General features: G+C 37.4%; 1 protein-coding gene across 1 annotated transcript; it reads left to right on the plus strand.

Annotated features, from left to right (window-relative positions):
• The first annotated feature begins 369 nt into the window (after window positions 1-369).
• On the plus strand, window positions 370-17442 carry LOC106083724 (uncharacterized). Its single transcript, XM_059370499.1, has 7 exons — window positions 370-711; window positions 780-986; window positions 1050-1172; window positions 6285-7644; window positions 10018-10947; window positions 15498-15581; window positions 15648-17442. The coding sequence occupies exons 1-7, from the start codon at window positions 538-540 to the stop codon at window positions 17267-17269; spliced, it is 4500 nt and encodes a 1499-aa protein (XP_059226482.1). The 5' UTR covers window positions 370-537; the 3' UTR covers window positions 17270-17442.
• The last annotated feature ends 3303 nt before the right edge of the window (window positions 17443-20745 follow it).

Below are 20745 nucleotides of genomic sequence, written 5' to 3' on the forward strand. Positions count from 1 at the left end.
GCGCCTTTACACAACTAACACCCTGTTCCTGGGGCGATCGGTCCTTTGGACCGTAAGTAGCTTGCTCACCTACAGGAGCTTGATGAGGATCGCAAACTCCACATGAAAATGTGGCTACGACAACATCACAATTGAACAATTGCCTGGATTTTAACCCAATCATTCAGAGTCATAGATGAACATGGTATAAGGGATGGTGTCCTCCTTCGGATGTAGGTTATTAAAATTTGTAATCTCCGAAAATGGGAGGGCCGTTCGAATTTTGGGATGCATTTAATTGGTATAAAAGTGCTTTTATAGTGTCTGAAAACAATGAGTTATTATTTTTTTCAAAACATTCGAAGTGACATATTTTTCAAATATAAAAAAAAACAATTTTATTTTTTGTTCAATTTGTCTAAAATTTTTCAATTCTGCCTTAGTTATATGGTAATAAAATTCGAATAAGCACTCAGATATCAAAATTGGGCTTACTTGGACAACTAAAGCCAGCATCAGTTTGTTTTTAATGGAAAATCATCAAAATTATTGTTGAGAATGGAAACAATATATTACGGCCAACAAAGAAATCGTTGCTGCGTGCCCCCAATTCTGTACTATGATGAATTAAGTCCCCAGGCTCGCAGTTGTTGCATGCTTATACGGCTATTGAATATCGATGTAGATTTGCGTTTTTCCCCGGGCGGGGAACTTTGTGAAAATCGTAGTCAGGTATCAATGTTATCACAACATCCAAGTACAAAATGTCTTAAAAATGTTCTTTGATACAATACTTTCAGATAAATCCTGGTGGCATCGATCCCATTTTGATTGATGGCAAAATTACTCTAAGCGATGGTCACACAATAATGATGTATTTGTGTGATAAATATGCCTCAGAATGTTTACCCCACTTGTGGCCCAGTGATTATTTCCTACGCTTGGAGCTGCTTAATATGATGTTCTATGAGGCCGGCGTCTTAAATCAGCTACACAGACAAATAATGGTAAGCGGAAAAAATTATGTTACTACGATGATTTTGCCCTAAGTTATGTTTGTATTATAATAGTCGGACATACTTGTGGACAAATATCCCAATGTAGATATGCGGAAATATCATCGTAAGGTGGAGGAGTGCTACAATATTTTGGATGCGTATTTAGAGGGCCATATATTTTTGGTGGGAAATTGCGTAAGTATTGGCTCGTGAGACAACAAGATCGAGTAGCTTTCAGAGAGTTGTTCCCCCGATATGTTTTCTTATTTCAAAACATGTATATTAGACTGTCCCATGCTATAAAGAAGAAATTTTTTGCAAAGAGGAACGCATACCCTCCAATTTGTTCCTTTTGATCCCAATAATCAAAGTAAGAAATATTTTGCCGATCGGTTAAGGATAACCCGTGCCAACACGACATCCAAAGTTGGAAGTGCCACATTCTAAGTCTAAAGTTGAATGTGGTACTTTCCTATAATGAAATTCGTAAGCAAAGTATTTGTTTGGCTTTTATGGCTTAAACATTAACTCCACCCTGAGCCACGACTGTGGGTGTAATGCAGTGACCGGTTGGACTCAGAAATTCTTTCTGATTCTGTTTAGACATTTATGTCTGTCCGCGTATCCATTCTGTTTAGTTTATCCGTCGGTCATTTTTATATCCTCCACCATAGCATGAGGGTATACTAATTTCGTCACTCCGTTTGAAACACCTCGTCAAGTATATATATTCTTGATGATCATCACATTCTAAGTCGATGTAGCATTGTCCGCCCGTCTGTGGAAAGCACGCTTACTTTCGTAGGAATAAAGATAGGCGCTAGAAATTGTGCACGAATACTTAGTGTAGGTCAGTTGGGATTGTAAATAGGCTATATTGGTCCATGTTTTGATATAGCTGCCATCATAAGCATAGATAGGCCTCTGGGTGGGGCTAAGCACTCCCAAGAAAAGTCCTCCGAATTTTGAAATCTACGTTTATGTAGACAAAATTTGCTAAGTTTTTATGCTTCTCAAAGGGTTTGAGAATCGTTGGCATGAAGTTTTTAAGCAAAAAGTTTCTTGTTTCGTCTTCCAACAACTATGCTAAGTATAGTCTAAATCAGTTTATAAACTGATATAGCTCCCGATCTCCCGAGTTTATTTCTTCTCAAAGGGTTTGAGAATCGTTGGCATGAAGTTTTTAAGCAAAAAGTTTCTTGTTTCGTCTTCCAACAACTATGCTAAGTATAGTCTAAATCAGTTTATAAACTGATATAGCTCCCGATCTCCCGAGTTTATTTCTTGAGCCCCTTTAGGGCGAAATTCCTATCCGATTTGGTTGAAATTTTGCGCAATGCTATCTACAACATCCGAACAAAGTATGACTCGAATCGGCCATAATAGCAGAGAAATTCTTAGTCATTATCCTTTGTTTGCGTATAAAGAGATACCGGTCAAAGAACTTGACAAATGCGATTCATGGTGGAGGGTACATAAGATTCGGCCCGGCTTTCTTTTTTTTCTTATTACAAAGACAAACGTTAAACTTTTTGTTAAAAATCAATTCAACTTTAGATAAAGCTCCCATGAATACATAAGACCCGATTTTCACTTATAAGAATGAATTTACCACAATTTTTAACCGATTTGCAATAAGTTTGGTATAGTTTGGTTTGGTAAAAAAGGTTCAGTTTTCGCTATAGCTCCTTATGGGCTGTAGTGACTGTCTGTTGAAAACTGTGGTGGGATCTTTATCGGTTTACAACTGTGGTAACTACATCTTTATAAATGAAAATCGGGTATTATTTATACCTGTTGGCTATATCCAAATCTGAACCGATTTTTCCAAAATTCATAGCGTTTGTCTTTGAGTTATATGAGGCAAATTTTATGAGATTGGATTACAAATGCGATTTCACGTTGAATACAAGAAAACGACAGACAAACAGTACAGTATGGATACGAGGACGGACGGACATAGCTAAACCGAATCAGTAAGAATTTCCGATTCGAACCCGTGACTGCGTCATACCCTCAATCGTGGGGCAGGGTGGAGTTCTCATTTAAGCCATAAAACATATGTGTACTTTGTTTACGAACTTCATTCTAGGACCTAAAATTGTCAACTGGATCATTTTGAAAGTACCACATCCAACTTTATTCCACACAGGTGATTGTTTACCAATTTCCAAAATATTTCGTATTTAGCTTATTGGGATAAAAAGGAACAAAATTGGATGGTCTCTGTTTCAAAAAAAAAAAGAAAAACAAAACAAGTAAAAAGGCGTTTAGTTCGGCCGGGCCGAACTTTGGATAACCACCTCCTCGGGTATATATGTAAACCGACTTTCATCAAAATCTGGTGAAAAATGAATACCTTATGCCCCATAGCAGCTATATCGAAATATGTTTCGATTTGGACCAAATACTAATAACTACAAGTCATTGTTCAAATGTGTGTAACAAAACATTGGTTTTTTTAGTAGCTATTTCTAAAAACAACCGATCTAAACCATATATGACATGGATGTCGAGAAGCCTGTCCCAAATTTCGGCGACATTGGACAATAAATAATCCTTTTATGGGCCCAAAACCTTAAATCGAGAGGTCGGTCTATATGGCAGCTATATCCCAGTCAGGACCGATCTGTGCCATATTACAGAAGTATATTGAAGGGCTTAACTTAACTCACTGTCCCAAATTTCGGCGACATCGGACAATAAATGCGCCTTTTATGGGCCCAAAACCTTAAATCGTGAGATAGGTCTATATGGCAGCTATATATAAATCTGGACCGATCGAAGGATGTCCAAGGGCCTAATACAACTCACTATCCCAAATTTCGGCGAAATCGTACAATAAATGTGCCATTTATGGGTCGAAGACCCTAAATCAGCGGATCGGTCTATATGACAGCTATATCCAAATCTGGACCGATCTGGACCAAATTGAATAATCATGTCAAGTGACTTAACACAACTCACTGTACCAAATCTCAGCAAAATCGGATAATAAATGTGGCTTTTATATGCGTAAGACCCTAAATCGGCGGATCGGTCTATATGGAGGCTATATCAAGAAATAGTACGATATAACCCATCTTCGAACTTAACCAGCTTATGGACAAAAAAAGAATATGTGCAAAGTTTCAGCTCAATATCTCTATATTTATAGACTGTAGCGTGATTTCAACTGACAGACGGACACACGGACGGACATGACTAGATTGTCTTAGATTTTTATGCTGATCACAATGTATATACTTTATAGGGTCGGAAATGGATATTTCGATATGTTGCAAACGGAATGACAAAATGAATATATGCCTATCATTCGGTGGTGGTATAATAAACTGATTAAAGTTTTTTTTTTATCAAAAATTGAGTTTTATGCCCACAACCAAAGGACTTTACTTTTACTTTTGCCATTGTTAGTAATAAACAAGTAAAGACGTGCTAAGTTCGGCCGGGCCGAATCTTATATACCCTCCACCATGGATCGCATTTGTCGACTTATTTTACCGGCATCACTTCTTAGGCAAAAAAGGATAAAAGAAAAGATTTGCTCTGCTATTAGAGCGATATCAAGATATGGTCCGGTTCGGACCACAATTAAATTATATGTTGGAGACCTGTGTAAAATGTCAGCCAATTTGAATAGGAATTGCGCCCTTTGGGGGCTCAAGAAAGTTAGGTTGCTTTCGACAGACAGACGGGCGGATGGACGGACATAGCTAGTTCGACTTAAAATGTCATGGCGATCAAGAATATATATACTTTATGGGGCCTTAGACGAATATTTCAGAATAGAATGATGAAATTAGTATACCCCCATCCTATGGTGGAGGGTATAAAAACACAATTTCTAGAGGCTTAGAAGTCGAGCGACCAATTTATATATCGAGATCTAAACCGGTATGGCCCATTTGCAATTGCTCCAAAATTTTAAGGAGATAGCTTCATTCGTCCGACCACTATCGTGATTTTGACAGACAGATGAAGGTACGGACATGGACAGGTCGACTTAGAATGTCATGACCATCAAATCAAGAATATATACACCTCATGAGGTCGCACAATGACTAGTTTAGTATGTATACCTCCATCCTATGGTGGTGGGTATAAAAAGTCATCTTAGTATTTTGGATGACGCGACCTAAGCCAACCTTAAATTGTTGGAAACATTTCTAGTTTTAGTACGATGGTTTAAAGCCTATGTCTATATTCCTCTACAATTGTTTATCTCGGGAGATACGTTTCTAAATTAAACACCAGTGTGGGTGAATATGCTTTCTATTAAATCACACTTATTCAAAGAGTATTGGCCAGCACTTAATATTAGGAAAATTACTATACTCAAGAAAACTAATTTTGAAGCTTTGCTGATGGAATTTTCCCTAGAAGATCCCCAATTTTTTGCTCCATCAAAATCCCCGTATTCTAATGAGACAAATTTTCCCCAATCACGAGAAAACCCCTTCTTTGGGGAAATTTCCTCTATATGACAACACTGAGTGCAGGAGTCTCAACAAATATCAAACCTATGGCTTAGATATAGGCACCTCCTCCTGAGGAGGAAAAGTAGGAAATCTGGCAATAGATGCAAATAGTGTGATTGGGATATGTAAAGAACATTTTTCCAGCTGCTTGTATCAGATGATGGCAGTGAAAGGGTTCCTGGGGAAACAATCCCTGATGGTGGTATAAAATATGTAGAGCCCAGTCTCAAAAAGGCCCAAGTTGCAGTAACCTGACTGAAAAACTACAAATCCGATGGATTGCCTTGACTGAACTACTAAAACCGGAGCCAATACGCTGATGAGCCGTAGGGATCAATCGTTTGAGCGGTGAGGCTAGAATAGCGCATACCAGATAATTGAAACCTTAACATTCTATGTCCTGTACACAACAAAGTAGACCTGGCAGTTTGTGACAACTACAGAGAAATAAGCCTTCTTCCTACACTTTCGGGCGTACTAGTGTGAGAGGTTAAAATTTAGGTAAGGTTAGGCCCATTCTCCAATCGCTTTAAGTATCCTTTCCGCAGTCGCTGCCTCATACTTAATCTGTACGTCTATGGGTTAAAATCTAAAGTCAACGAGATAACTGCGCCCTACACTGAAAAGAAAGTTGTTCAATATTTAAGATCTGTGATAGCCAAATAATAAAGTTAATATCATCTATTCTCGCAGATATATAAACGAAGATTTAAAGGACTATATTATTCAGATTTGTGGTTATTTGTTAGTTATTTATATTTTGGAATTGCGACAGGTCTCATATTCAATATTGACAAATTCCGCAATATTAACCTTTTCTTTCCAGTTAACCATTGCAGATTTTTCAACCATCACCACTTTGGGATCGTTAGATATGATATTTCCAATCGACAGTGAACATAGACCAAATTTAACTCGTTGGTACGAAAATTTAAAGAATATGGATTGCTATAAATGCAATTTGGAGGGTATTGAAAGGCAATATGATCTTTTGGAAACAATTGGCGAATTTCCATTTGCCCCAGATATAGCATTATTACCGTCATGCAGCGGAAGAAATACAACTATTCGGCACTCAAAACAACTTTTAAATGATGTTCTATTCCCAACACCCGAAGAACGGCAACGCATGGAAAAATCAATTCAGGCCCAGCGTAAAAGCGAAGAGGAAGCAAAACAAATTGGTGTCGATAGGGAAACATCAAGAAGACGTGGTCTTTCTAAAACAGCCGCGTCCAATGTTAAAAGAAATAGCATACAAAAATGTATCTTAAGTCCTGAGATTGCAAGTTATAGTCAATCAAAAAAATCTGCTTCTTTAGCTTGTGGAAATTCAAATGACTATGATAAAGATTCTAAGTCTAAAATTAACAAACCTCGTAACCAACAACGAACTAACGATGTCTCTCACCCAACATCCACGGAATGGCAAGCCGCAGATAGATTTATCCATGCACAAATAGATGACGAAGAAACATTAAAGGCAAGGGAAATGAGCAAGGAATTTTCAAAAAGATCTAATATTGCTAGAACATTAACTAATAGAATATCAGTTCAGCAGGCAGTTAACACAAAATCAAAGTTAGTGGCAAACAAAGACCTTTCTCCAACAGGAGACGAATGTCAAAAAATTCCTCAATGTGAAAGGAATAAGGAAACACAACAAAGTAAACAATTTAGTAAACATTTAGCCTATGATCATATAAAGAGAGTATCCAAAGATGATCCGAATTCAGAACGTTGTAATAAAGGTCGAGAAAATAGGGTTAGAGCCCTAAATAATATCCCCTACAATCTAAAATCGGAAATAAATAACCTATGTTCACAAGAAGTAAGAAATAATATTCCATTTTGTCAGAGAGATGAGAGGGAAACGCTCGCCCAACCCAATTCTTGCCGATGCTCAAACAAATTTAATGAAGTTGCTAGAAATTCTAAATCAGCGCTTACAAATCTTTTTGTTAATCTCAATGGTGAAAACGAAGATGTCTACGAAAAATCAAATAATCAGGCAAGACAAATAACTTCAGAAAATTCGTCCATGTTAAGGACACCCTACCCAAAAAGAAACATATGTAACTGTAGGAACAATGGAAACCATAAATCTAAGGATGAGGTTAGACAATTAAATACAAATAATTGGAACAACTGTATAGAAACCAAAAAATTCTGTTATGATCAAAATGGTAAGACATTTGGATTTATTTGTAATATATTTATTTTTATTCAATACTAGCTGAACCGGGCCCACCCCGCTGCGCTTTCTTTTACTTTATATGAAACAAAATTATCCTTTGAATATTAATTTTTGATTATTAAAGAGCTACGAAAATAGTATATGTATATCGCTTGACTAACAGTACAACAATATAAATGATTTTATCTCAATCCCATATTATCTTTATTGGTCTATGAATTCGCTCGAAGGGCTTAGGGCCACTTAAAATTGGATGTTCGATGGACTCCATTCTTAAAAGACTTTATTTGAGCTCGATATTAAAATGGGGATTTTGGGAGTGGGAAGGCACCCAGTTAGGGGGTGGTGTGGATCCCCGTGTGCACTCCAGAAAGGGGGTATGAATTTCGTGCTCTACTCCCAAATACCTATCATTTGATCTCCATATTGCCATGATCGGTGTTCCCCCAGACGCTTAGCCCTGAAAAAAATATCAGCATCGAGCTCTACTCTTATATATCATTTATTAAAACCCCATATTGTCATTGGTTTAAGGGATGAGACGTCCCCAAACACTTGGCCCCAAAAATTGGCTATCAAATTCTTATTCTAATCTCAAAAACCTTTTATTTGAGCCACATATTGCCATGGTTGGTAAATTTGTACTCTTTGAGGGTGTTTTGGGGAAGGGCGGTGTCCCAAATACGTGGATATCAGATTCGTATTCTAATCGCAAATACCTTCAATGCAATGGTCAGTAAATAATTGTTGTTTGTGGGGTATTTTGGGTTCGTGCTCTACTTCCCAATACCTTTTATTTGTACTTCACTTTGATATGTTTGGTAAATATGTCCGATTTAGAGGTGTTTTGGGGTGGTCCCCAAACATTTAGCCCTGAAAATACAATATATCAGCATCGTGCTCTACTCTTAATTATTATTTATTTGAACCCCATATTGCCATTGGCCTTAAAATTGGATATCGAATTCGTTTTTTATCTTAAATTCCTTTCATTTAAACCCCTTATTGCAAAAAGACAGTAAATATGTCCGGTTTGGGGTGTGGGCCCTAAAAACTATAAATATCGAGTTCCACTGTCTATAAGATCCAAATAGTCGTGGTGAACAAATACATCCTATTTGAGGATTGTAATGGGGATGGGACGTCGCCGACACAATTGATCCCGAATATTGATATCAGATTCGTGGTATACTCCCAAATACCTTTCATTTGAGCCGCATATTTCCGTAGTCAGCAAACATGTCTGGTTTGGTGGGCGTTTTAGGGGATGGGGCGGCCATTCATTGACTTGGCTATATCAGATTTGTTTTCTACTTTATTTAAAATACCACTTATTTGAGCCCCATGTTGCAAAGGTAAGCAAATACGTCCTATTTGGGTGGTGTTATGGCCCCCAAACACTTAGTCCCACATTTGAATATCAGTTTTGTATACTATTCGCAAATACCTTCCATTTGAGTCCCATATTGAAATGGTCGGTAAATAAGTCCCATTTAAGGGTGTTTTTGGGGGTTGGGGTGTTCCCCTTAATACCTGATCCGACAATTAGATATCTAATACGTTTTCTTATCTTGAATACCTTTCATTTGTGTTTCATATTGTCGTGATTGATCAATATATATATTTGGTATATATATTTTGGTAGGTTCAGAAAAATAGGCAGTTTTTGAGTCTATACGGCACATTCATACAAACTTCAATACATCGAAGTATCAATTTCCGACCCTACAAAGTATATATATTTCGGATCGTCGTAAAATTCTAAGACAATTTGTGTCCGTGTGGCTGTCCGTCCGTCTGTTGCAATCACTCTACAGCCTTCGAAATTGAGATATTGAGCTGAAATTTGGCACAGCTACGTCTTTGGTTTCACGCAAGACAAGTTCTTGAATTTTAAACAGTGAGTTGTCTTAAGCCTCCCCGCATCCAACCCCAATATAAATCATATCAGACTATACAGACATAGCTGTCATATAGACCGATCTTCTAATTTAAGGTCTTAATCCCATAAAAAGCGGATTTCTTGCCTGATTTCGGTGAAACTGTCACTTGTATATGAGTTCTCGACACCTGGCACGGCGGAACTTAAGACGTTTTTACTTGTTTCTTATGTTTCGCCGCGATCCCAACCACGGCTTTCATAGTCATAGGCGTGCATGGTAATCTTTGCGCTACGGTGTCCTCCAAACAACTATTCCTTGACGTTCTCAAAACTTCTACAGAAATCGTTACTTACCCTTACCTTTGGTTTTCAGATTTTTTTTGTATTTGTAGAAATATATTCATGGTGGTGAGTTAATACACGATGTGGTGCGGCCTGGTACAATTTTTATCAACTTGTTTTCTTTGTAACTACTTTTAGATACAACAAAAACTTATCCAAAGCATTCATCTGATCAATCTAAAAGAGAAAAGATTAAATGTATAGAATTCGAGTGTGTAAACGATAAGAAAATCTATCGTTGTTGTGCTAGACGATTTTCGAATACCGATCCTTGTCCAAACATCCAATGTACATGTTGTCCAATTTCAAAAGAAAGTTGTTTAGAAAACTCCAAAGAAGTTGAAAACGATGAAAATAAACTCAGTTCAAATCCATTTTCCTCTAGTCAAGACACAAATTGCATGGTTGAAAAAGAATTGGCAAACGAATGCCATGGTTTTGGCTCTAAAGAACAACTAGGTACTATAGAATCCTTTCATTCGACAGTGGAAAGAGCTGAACGCAAATGTTTCTATGATGGTTATACTGAGGAAGTTGATGACACTTGTGACAATAAAAGAAATTCATTGGCCGAAAGTGATAAAGGTTGCAGCAGTTACGGGGAAAATCTACCATCAATTGATGAATGTGATTACACATTAGAAGATTCATCTTGTCTTTCTGAAGATGACGAAAAGATACACAATGCGGATATTCAGTCTTGCAGTGAATCAATAGACTTATCTGATGATTCAATATTTTGCAATAACACAAATTCGAATCTTATCAGCGAAAGCTTGTGTTCAGAAATTCAGTCTGCAGAAGAAGATGAGGACAATTTCTCCTGCAATTACTCTGAAGATAGTCAGCTTATTGAGTATGAAAACTGTTCTGATGATAGCGAATGCAGTAATTTTCAAAATATATCTGAAGAAGAGCAAACTTTACTCGATAACATCCCTGAGGACATTGTTGGGAAAACAAGGAAATCATGTTGTGTTGGCGTGGAAGCAACGATTTGTCACTGTGCCATAGTAGAAAATGCCATTATTCGTTGTTGTTGTTACACTGAAAATAAAGTTGTTGAAGGTAAGTAATATTTGATTAAAGTTTTGTAAGCAATAGATCGTTGCAAAATCTGCCAAAATTACGTAGGAAAAAAAAATACGAGGTTGAATTGAAAAGTATATAATATAAGTTTTGGATTGAGATTCTTTAGTTCCGTAGAATATATATTGGTTTGATAGTATTTGACCAATAATTCGTCCTGTATAAATCAGAGATGAGTGATGACGACATTTCCTTTTTCGACTCTGAAAAGTATATATATATTCTAGATCGTCAAAAAATTCTAAGATCATTTTATAATGCCAGTGTGATTTCTATGAAATTTAGAACATTGAGTTGTATTAAGCCTGTCCGACATCCGCACCGAATATGACCTTTTCGGGCTATATTTAGATATAGCTGTCATATAGAACGACTTCGCGCTGTAGGGTGTAAATCTAATAACAGGCTCAATTTTGGTCCTATTTCGCCGAAATTTGGAATGGTAGGTTGTATTAGATCCCAGGTTGTAGGTTGTATGATCCATGCATAGCATATAGTGCATAGTAGATGTAAAGTTCGTTGTAATATCAACAATTAATAATGTGTTTAGTTCGGCCGTGCCGAACTTTGGATACTATACACTACTAAATATGGGCTGGTAAGATTCTGAGAACTCCTATACAAGTCACAGTTTCTGCGAAATGGTGCAATAAATCCGCTTTTTATAAGAATGAGACCCTAAATTGGAAGATAGGTCTACATGGCAGCTATATCTAAATACCGTTCAATATGAACTATATTTGGGACGAATGTCGGGAATCTTAATACAACTCACAGCTTCAAATTCCGGCGAAAACGGATAATGAATGTGTCTTTCACTAGCTTTAGAACTTATGTCGGAAGATCGGGCTATATAGCAGCTATATCTAAAAATGATCCGATCTAGACCATATGACCATATGACGAGTCGGATGACGGGAGGCTGTTTCAAATTTCAGCGAAATCGAATAATAAATGCGGGTTTTATGGTGGTATGACCCTCGACTGGCAGATCGGTCTATGTGACAGCTTTATCCGAACATAGTCGGATTGGGCGCATCTAAGAACTTAACCTGTGTTCTGAAGAAATGCGGATCTGTGCCATATTTCAGCTTAACATCTTAATTTTTGAAGACTGTAGCGTGATTGCAATTGACGGACATTGTTGAAACGTCTAAGAATTTTATGACCATCAGAAATATACACACCCTTGTAGGGTCGGACATGGAAACGGAATGACTAAATTAATGTACCGTACCCCCTATCTTATGTTCGGGGGTATAAAAATCAAGTAATTTCCCACATGACAAAATAGCTTCCCAATACTATTCTTTCTACGGAAAGTGGCTTATAAACCAATTCCTCGCGTTGACTTATGTAGCACCTACATAAGAATTATTTCCTATCCACAGGGAAGTTACATGAAGTGAAGCCAATTCGAACAATCACTTTTTTGTGAACATATATTTATTGATTCAAATGACAAATTGTGTGGATGTACAAGAATTTTTCAGATACGGTACAAAAGTAGACCGATAGGGACAGCAGACGACGCCATATTTTTGCCACTCTTTTCACATTTCTCTTCAGTAAAGTTTGCCATTTCATGATGGAAAGATATACGAGCCAACAACGTGTAGAAATTATTAAAATTTACTACCGAAATTCGGAGGCAGGGGCCTCAACGTTAAGAACCATCAACGTTAAAAACCTTGAATTAGGCCCATATCTGGCTGAAGGGCTTCGTCAATAAGCAAAATATGAGTTATACGGTTTGGTGCGGTTTATGGGCCGTACTTCTTACGTGATGATCAAGATTGGCATGTAAGATGAAAGGGAATCGCTGCCGTTCAATGATAACAGAATATGTTTGATCCCAATTGTATGATATGGACTTGGAGGACAGAACGGCGCCAGAAGCCACACAGCAAATGTCACAAACAATTTATTGGAAACCAAGTTTGGAGAATTAGTTATCTCAAGAAATGGTCTAGTCTATTTGCCTCCTCGGTCGTGTGATTTGACGCCGTAAGACTATTTTCTGTGGGGCTTCGTAAAGTCTATGGTTTATTCCTTTGTTCGTCCGTCTGTTTGCTGAAATCAAACTACACTGTCCAAATATAGAAACTTTTCACAGATTCTTTTGTCCCTAATTCCTTTTGATTGAATACATCGGACTACATCTTGATAGAGCCCCCATATATCCTAATCGTCCAGCCTTATGCCCATAAATGACGCATTTATTACCCGAATATTTGGATATACCGATCTCCCAATTAAAGGTCTAAGACTCATAGAAGCCCCATTTATTATCCGATCCCTCCGAAATTTGGCATAGTGAGTTGTCTTAGGACCTTCGACCTCCGCATGGAATAAGGTTCAGAGCGGACAATATCTTGATATGGCCCTTACATAGACCGTAAGGTTTAAGGCTCATAAAAAGTGCATTTATTAGCCAATTTCGCAGAAATTTAGCACTATAAACTGTGTTGGGCTCTTCGTAACCCGTGCGGAATATTCAGTTTAGTTCAGTTCGAACTATATTTGGATATAGCTATCATATACTGGCCTCCTGATTTTGGGTCTTTCACTCATAAATATCTTACTGAATTTTATTACAGTGAGTTGTATTACTACATATTCTTCCCGAATTTAGTGCTGATGAGATCATATTTGGAAAAAGCTGCCACATCCACTGATCTCCCGTTTTTCGACCTTTCGCGCATAAACGGCTAATTTATTACCCAATTTCGCTGAATTCTGGGATAGTGAACTGCGTTAGACCATCGACGTCCGTGCTGGATTTGGCCTAGAACGGACCACATATATACCTGAGGTAGTGGGTATTTAAAGTTCGGCCCGGCCGAACATAAAGCCTTGACCTTGTTCTCCAAAATGAGTCAAATAAAAACCAGTAAGTAAGGGCAAAAGTCGGGCGGTGCCGACTGTATAATACCCTACACCTACCCTATATGTACAATGTGGGAGCTATATCCAATTCTGAACCAATTTTGATGGACCTCGGCGACCAAATATGTTCAAACTGTAATAACTACGGTTGACAAATGACAATTATGACAAATTACCCAAAATCTGACGAACATATATATGGGTGCTATATCTAATTCTCAGATAATGTGGTAGTCGTCGAGGAAAGCGTTGTGCAAAAATTTTGCAAGATTGGTCAAACAATGCACTTGCAGTGACTCTTGGGATGAAAATCTGGCTATATACATATACGACAGCTATATCGAAATCTGGGCCGATTTCCATGAAATTCACCAATAATGTCGAGAGTCATAATCATCCTTCCTGCCAAATTTCGAGAGAATCGGTTAACAAATGAGCACTTTATTGCATTATTACTGAAAATCGGACGAACATATGTATGGGAGCTATATCCAAATATGAACCGATTTTATTTCCAAATTTCATTAGGCTTCATCTCTAGGCCGAAAAACATGCCTGTACCAAATTGGAAGACGATCGGATGAAAAGTGCGGCCAGTAGTTTGTTCACAAATTAACATGGGCAGATCGGTATACTTATCAATGGACCTATCTCACTTCCTTCTGGGCGTTACAAACAAATGCACCAAGTTATAATACCCTGTACCATAGTAGTGTTGCAGGGTATAAAGACCATCACATTGGCATCCGGCGATTTTGACAGCCACTGTGTGTATTAAATAAAGTGCGGAACATGATTGTTTAGCCATTCTGGGTTTATACGTACATGTTTTCCCGATAACAAGTCGCATTTACTTTGACGCCAGCATCGTTTTTCAATATACATGGCATCCTTTCAAATGAAATGTTCAGAACTTAAACTATTTCATTGCCATTGAATTCAACGTAATCCAATCTACACTCGCCGAATCATTTCAGGTGTTGTTGAAGTTTTTCTTGACCATCACTTTAACGTTTGTGAACACCATGCTGCTTCTATTGGCTTAAAAACAATATATTCATCCTCATATAAAACAAATATAATGTAGCTGTCATTTTTAGTTTGGGAGATAAGATATACCAGTGTGAACTTGGCAACACTTCGTGACAGCTACCTTGTAGTGTACTCTCAATTATAATAAATATATAAATATTAAAAATTTTTAAGAATTGATGTTTTGGGCTACTATGAGTGACAAAATGAACATTGAAACAAGTGTGTATTCGTCTCCTATATCTCTTAGAATAATTTATTTGAATAACCTTTATTATACCCTTCACCATTGAACGGGAGGAATTCTAACTTCAACACATCTTCTGTTTGTAAAATTTCGAACTATTGGTCTAATAACCTATCAAGTATATATACTCCTGAAAGTTATAGTGTTTTTAATCGATCCCGCGATGTCCTTTCGTTCGCTGAAACTTTAATATTAAATGCTTAATAATCTAATATAGCTTTCATATAAACCGATAAAGATCCTGTACAAACCGGAGCTTCATTATTTGCAAAAATAATTCAAGGAACTTGCGATTGTTGTGTGGATAGTATATAAAATCGACTGGGCAGAAGTTAACGCGCCTTTACTTGTTTAATTTCAGATTGCACCGCACCTCAAGACACAAAACCTATTTCCTCTAGTGCAACTCGAAAGTACCAGTGCAACAACTCAGTACTAAATGAGGGTAAAATTATGAATTAATATTTATAGAAGAATGTATCTAAAGTTTTCTAATACTTTGTCTCTTCAGAATTTAAGCTTCATACTCCAAGTGCGGAGACAACATTGGATGAATGCCGTATTTCGCAAGGTGAGGAAATCCACTCTTTACCATCTTCTAGATCCGCAGATGATCCTCTTAAAATATCAGCTGCAAGAATAAGTGACATAGGGGTTGAGGTGGTAGCAAGTTCACAACATCTTTCAAGTGATGGGGAAGATATTTCTACAAATGAGGAACAAGAAAAACCTGCAAATTCAAAGAGTTATCGGGTGCCTTCACTGCTAAGTAATACTCCACAGAAAGGGGACCAATCTAAGCGAATAACACAACTAAGAACTCCAACCGTTCTTAATGAATCTGGAAATAAGTATGAAGACAGCATAAATAAGGAGAACCATTCATATCTTAGATCTAGAAAAGAAGATGAAAGAAAATCTTCGTTGCTAACGAACTATGATGCACAAAATTCTCAGCTCGTCAATCAAAATAGACATAAGGAATCCATTGCTGTGACTTCGCTCAAACCTCTAGATTTGTTGAAGGAGAGGCAAGATTATCAAACTCAAATCGATGAATATTCCCTAGAAGTAATGCCTGAAGAAACAAACCTTGAAAGTAAGGTTGCCTCAGAGAGCGCGAATGAAACGCAGATGTATAATGAAAGAAAAGTTAAATCGCCGTCACCATCGAGAGCTGAGAATTTAATGGAAGTGGAATCATGGGCTAATGAATCTGCTGAAAATTCTTACAAAATGCTACCAGGATTAGTTAAAGAACGCGAAGAGCTATCTGATTTGAAAAGAGAGGAGCCACAGAGAGAAGACCCAGCCAAATTTGATAAAAATTTAAAACCATTAAAAAAATTTAAAGCAACTATTGCTGAAAATAAGCCTAAGGACCCAATTGTATTGAAACAACCTAAAAAATTTTCGAAACTGACTCCAAAAAATATCAACGGCAGTAAACAAAAAGTAAATCAGCCAACACTGAACACCAACACTGAAGGAAAAAGAACTTCCGCCCAAATTGGGAGAAGGGTTTCAAGCAAACAGACCAAGGAGGGAAAAACAGAATGCATTGTTAAAACAAAAAATTCTGGTTCTACTAAAAGCCATTCCATAATTACTCGAAATTCCACAAATCTCTCTGGTAATGAAATGACAGATCAACCTAGAAGTGGAGCAAATATGGCTAAGTCTGATAATAAAGCAGCCATACGAAAAGCGCAACAACTTGTCGTGGATAAGGGAAACATGGTAATGAAATCTAAGAGAAATCAATGTTCCTCAAACTTCATAGATAAATCCAACATTTTTAAAAAACCGCTCATTTCCAAGGAGGGAATCCATAGTGTACGTCGCGAGATATGTGCTATAGAAACATGTACTCCAAGAACCATTAACACAATTGATGAGTGCAGGATTAAAGACGAATCTATTATAAGGCAGCCATGTCGATGTCACAACTTTTGCCATAATCACACATATATGTCGAACTTTGATTGTGGAACTCATAGAGTTCACCATAGAAACTATGATGGTCAATGTAAGAATCCTTGTGCTCAAACTGACCACAATAATGTGCCCAGCTGCAGTACAAACATTAAACATGGATGCATAGAAGCTCAAGACGAGGGGGAAATCCCATAATAACCTAGGAAAGACAGTTTGCGGGAAGCCTATAGAGGCACGATAGATATTACTAATATTTATTGAAAGGACTAAAAATCCATTTAAAATTATGGGGAAAAAATTAAAAGTGTATTTTGGCTTTAACATTAATTTTATTAACATAAATAACCAAAATTTAAGTCAAATCTTCATATACATACATATTTACTATGAACACAAACAATGTGTTGTAAGTACTCCTCGGTTTTTAGCATCAATGCTGTTGGCATTGGCCAGCCATAGTCCTTTGAGCACTTAGATCTCTTCACACCATCCACATAAACGGAAGCGGTGAAAAGGCTCCAATTTCATTCAATTTGCTTGTCGACCCGAGGTGTGAGTCATTCGTCCTAATTATTTTGTCAACAACGAAATTGAGAGAACATTTTAATGACATTAATGTTGTTGGTTGTCGGAGCCTCCTTTTTGAGTTTTTGTTTGTATTAAGCACACTAATTATTTCCATCTTAGCGACAAAGGGTTTGTGTTGGCCGCGATTATGTAAATATGTAAATGGACAATTAACGAAATGAGGCAACGCACAGTGGGAAAGAATCGAAAAAAGAACCAATTAAAAGCGCGCTAAGTTCGACCGGCCGAATCTTATATACCCTCCACCATAGATCGCATTTGTCGAGTTCTTTTCCCGATATCTCCTTTTCGGCAAACAAAGGATAAAATAAAAGAATTGATTTAATATTGAAGCTATATCAAGTTATGGTCCGATTCGGAACATAACTGAATTGAATGTTGGAGACCATAGTAGAAGTCATTGTGAAAAATTTCAGCCAATTCGAGTAAGAATTGCATCGGTTTATAATGGAGCTGTATCAGGCCAAAGACTGTTTCGGACCATATATGACACGTATGTTGAAGGTTATGGGAGAAGTCGTTGTACAAAATTTCAGCAAATCGGATAATAATTACGCACTCTGTAGGCTCGGTTTAAATGGCAACTATATCAAGTTACGGATCGATTTGAACCATATTTGACGCAGTTGTTAAAAATCATAACAAAATACCTCACTCAAAATTTCACCAAATCGGATGAGAAATGCGTCCTCTAAACGCTCAAGAAGTCTAGACCTCAGATGGGTTTATATGACAGCTATATGAGCTTATGAACCGATTTCAACCATACTCAGCACAGTTGTTGGAAGTCATAATAAAACACTTGATGCCAAATCGGAAAAGAACTGTGCCCTCTAGTGGCTCAAGAAGTCAAGATCCAAGATCGATTTACATGGACCGAAATAGTCCATTTACAATACAAACTGACCTACACTAATAAGAAGTATTTGTACAAAATTTCAAGCGGCTAGCTTTACTCCTTCGAAAGTTAGTGTGCTTTCGACAGACAGACGGACGGACATGGCTAGATCGACATGAAATGTCATAACGATCAAGGATATATATACTTTATGGTGTCTTAGACGAATATTTCGAGGAGTTACAAACAGAATGACGAAATTAGTATACCACCATCCTGTGGTGGAGGGTATAACAATCTGTCATTTGAGAATGGGTAGAGATAACTATTCCAAATTTTGAATGGTTAGAGCTAAGTTGTGGGATAATCTCGGCATTATTCTGGTTGTCAAATCTTCATTGGGGTCCGATTTAAAATTTTTATTGGTGGATAGCCCCAAAAATCCTTCTTTAGGTCCACAATATCTCTCCTGGTTTTGGGGATATTCGACATTTAAATTTTATTTTTTTGGATTTATGCCAAATCGGCTTTGTATTTTGAGATTTCTGAAGGCATTTGTTATACGGTTTTAATTTTGTTTCATGTTTCATATTTGCTGCAGTATGGGTCAAGATGTAAAACAAGTAAAAGTTCGGCCGGGCCGAATCTTATATACCCTCCATCATGGATCGCTTTTGTCGAGTTCTTTTGCCGACATATCTTCTTAGGCAAAAAAAGATATAAGAAAAGATTTGCTCTGCTATTAGTGCGATATCAAGATAGGGTCCGGTTTGGACCACAATTAAATTATATGTTGGAGACCTGTGTAAAATGTCAGCCAATTCGAATAAGAATTGCGCCCTTTGGGGGCCCAAGAAGTAAAATAGAGAGATCGATTCATATGGGAGCTGTATCGGGCTATAGACCGATTCAGGCCATAATAAACACGTATGTTGATGGTCAGGAGAGGATCCGTCGCACAAAACTTCAGGCAAATCGGATAATAATTGCGACCTCTAGAGGCTCAAGAAGTCAAGATCCCGGATCGGTTTATATGATAGCTATATCAGGTTTTGAACCGATTTAAACCTTATTTGATACAGTTGTTAAAAGTAAAAAAAAATACGTCATGTAAAATTTCAGCCAAATCGGATACGAATTGCGCCCTCTAGAAGCTCAAGAAGTCAAGTTCCCAGATCTGTTTATATGACAGCTATATCAGGTTATGAACTGATTTGAACCATACTTGGTACAGTTATTGGATATCATAACAAAATACTTCGTGCAAAAATTCATTCAATTCGAATACGAATTGCGCCCTCTAGAGACTCAAGACATCAAGACCCAAGATCGGTTTATATGACAGCTATATTAGGTTATGGACCGATTTGAACCATACTTGGCACAGTTGTTGGATATCATAACAAAAAACGTCGTGCGAAATTTCGTTCCAATCGGAAGAATTGCGCACTCTAGAGGCTCAAGAAGTCAAGACCCAAGATGGGTTTATTTTTGGAAATTTTTTGCAGAATCCATGGTGGTGGGTTCCCAAGATTCGGGCAGGGGTAACTTAGCAAATTTTTAGCTGTTTTTTCATATGTTTCCTAAATCCATATATAATATTTTTGCACCAAACAATACTTGCACCTTCACAGCCAATTTACTAAGAAATGGCGATTCGGAAACCACTTTGGCCGAAATGGGATCTTTGGCAATTTTTCAGAAATTTGCATGTATTTTTATGTTTTTGTTTTTTTTTTTTTTTTTTTTGTAAGGACACTTTTAGAGTTATCTCTCCCTGTTCTCAAATGGCAGATTTTTACTAGTTTCTTTTATATTCTATCCCACTGTGCAATAATTAATACAAAACTTCCATCAAAGTTGGTTGCCTCTTAATCGCAGGTAAGTGCTGCCACCGAAAAAGCAGAGATAATTTATAGGAGGTATTACAGCACGAGATCGAATAAAAACGCCTTCCAAGGCTGAGGGCCTGAGTATATGCATATCCTAATCCTCATTAAGACAAGTTCACCATAGTGCCTACCAAACAGTCTCCGGTTTTGATTCCTTTTTTTGTTGTGGTTGTAGCAGTGTGATGTGTTCTATCTTTCGTCTGCTGGAGTTGAGTTGAGTTCTTCCCAAATATGGTCCCGTTCGGACTATATATAGGTATAGCTCTAAAATAGACTGTCATCTGTCACAGGGTGTTAAAGCCATAACATGCGCAACTATAACCCGATTTCGCTAAAATTTGGAACAGTGAGTT

This window comes from Stomoxys calcitrans, chromosome 5, assembly GCF_963082655.1.
Source record: "Stomoxys calcitrans chromosome 5, idStoCalc2.1, whole genome shotgun sequence".
Classification (NCBI taxonomy): domain Eukaryota; kingdom Metazoa; phylum Arthropoda; class Insecta; order Diptera; family Muscidae; genus Stomoxys; species Stomoxys calcitrans.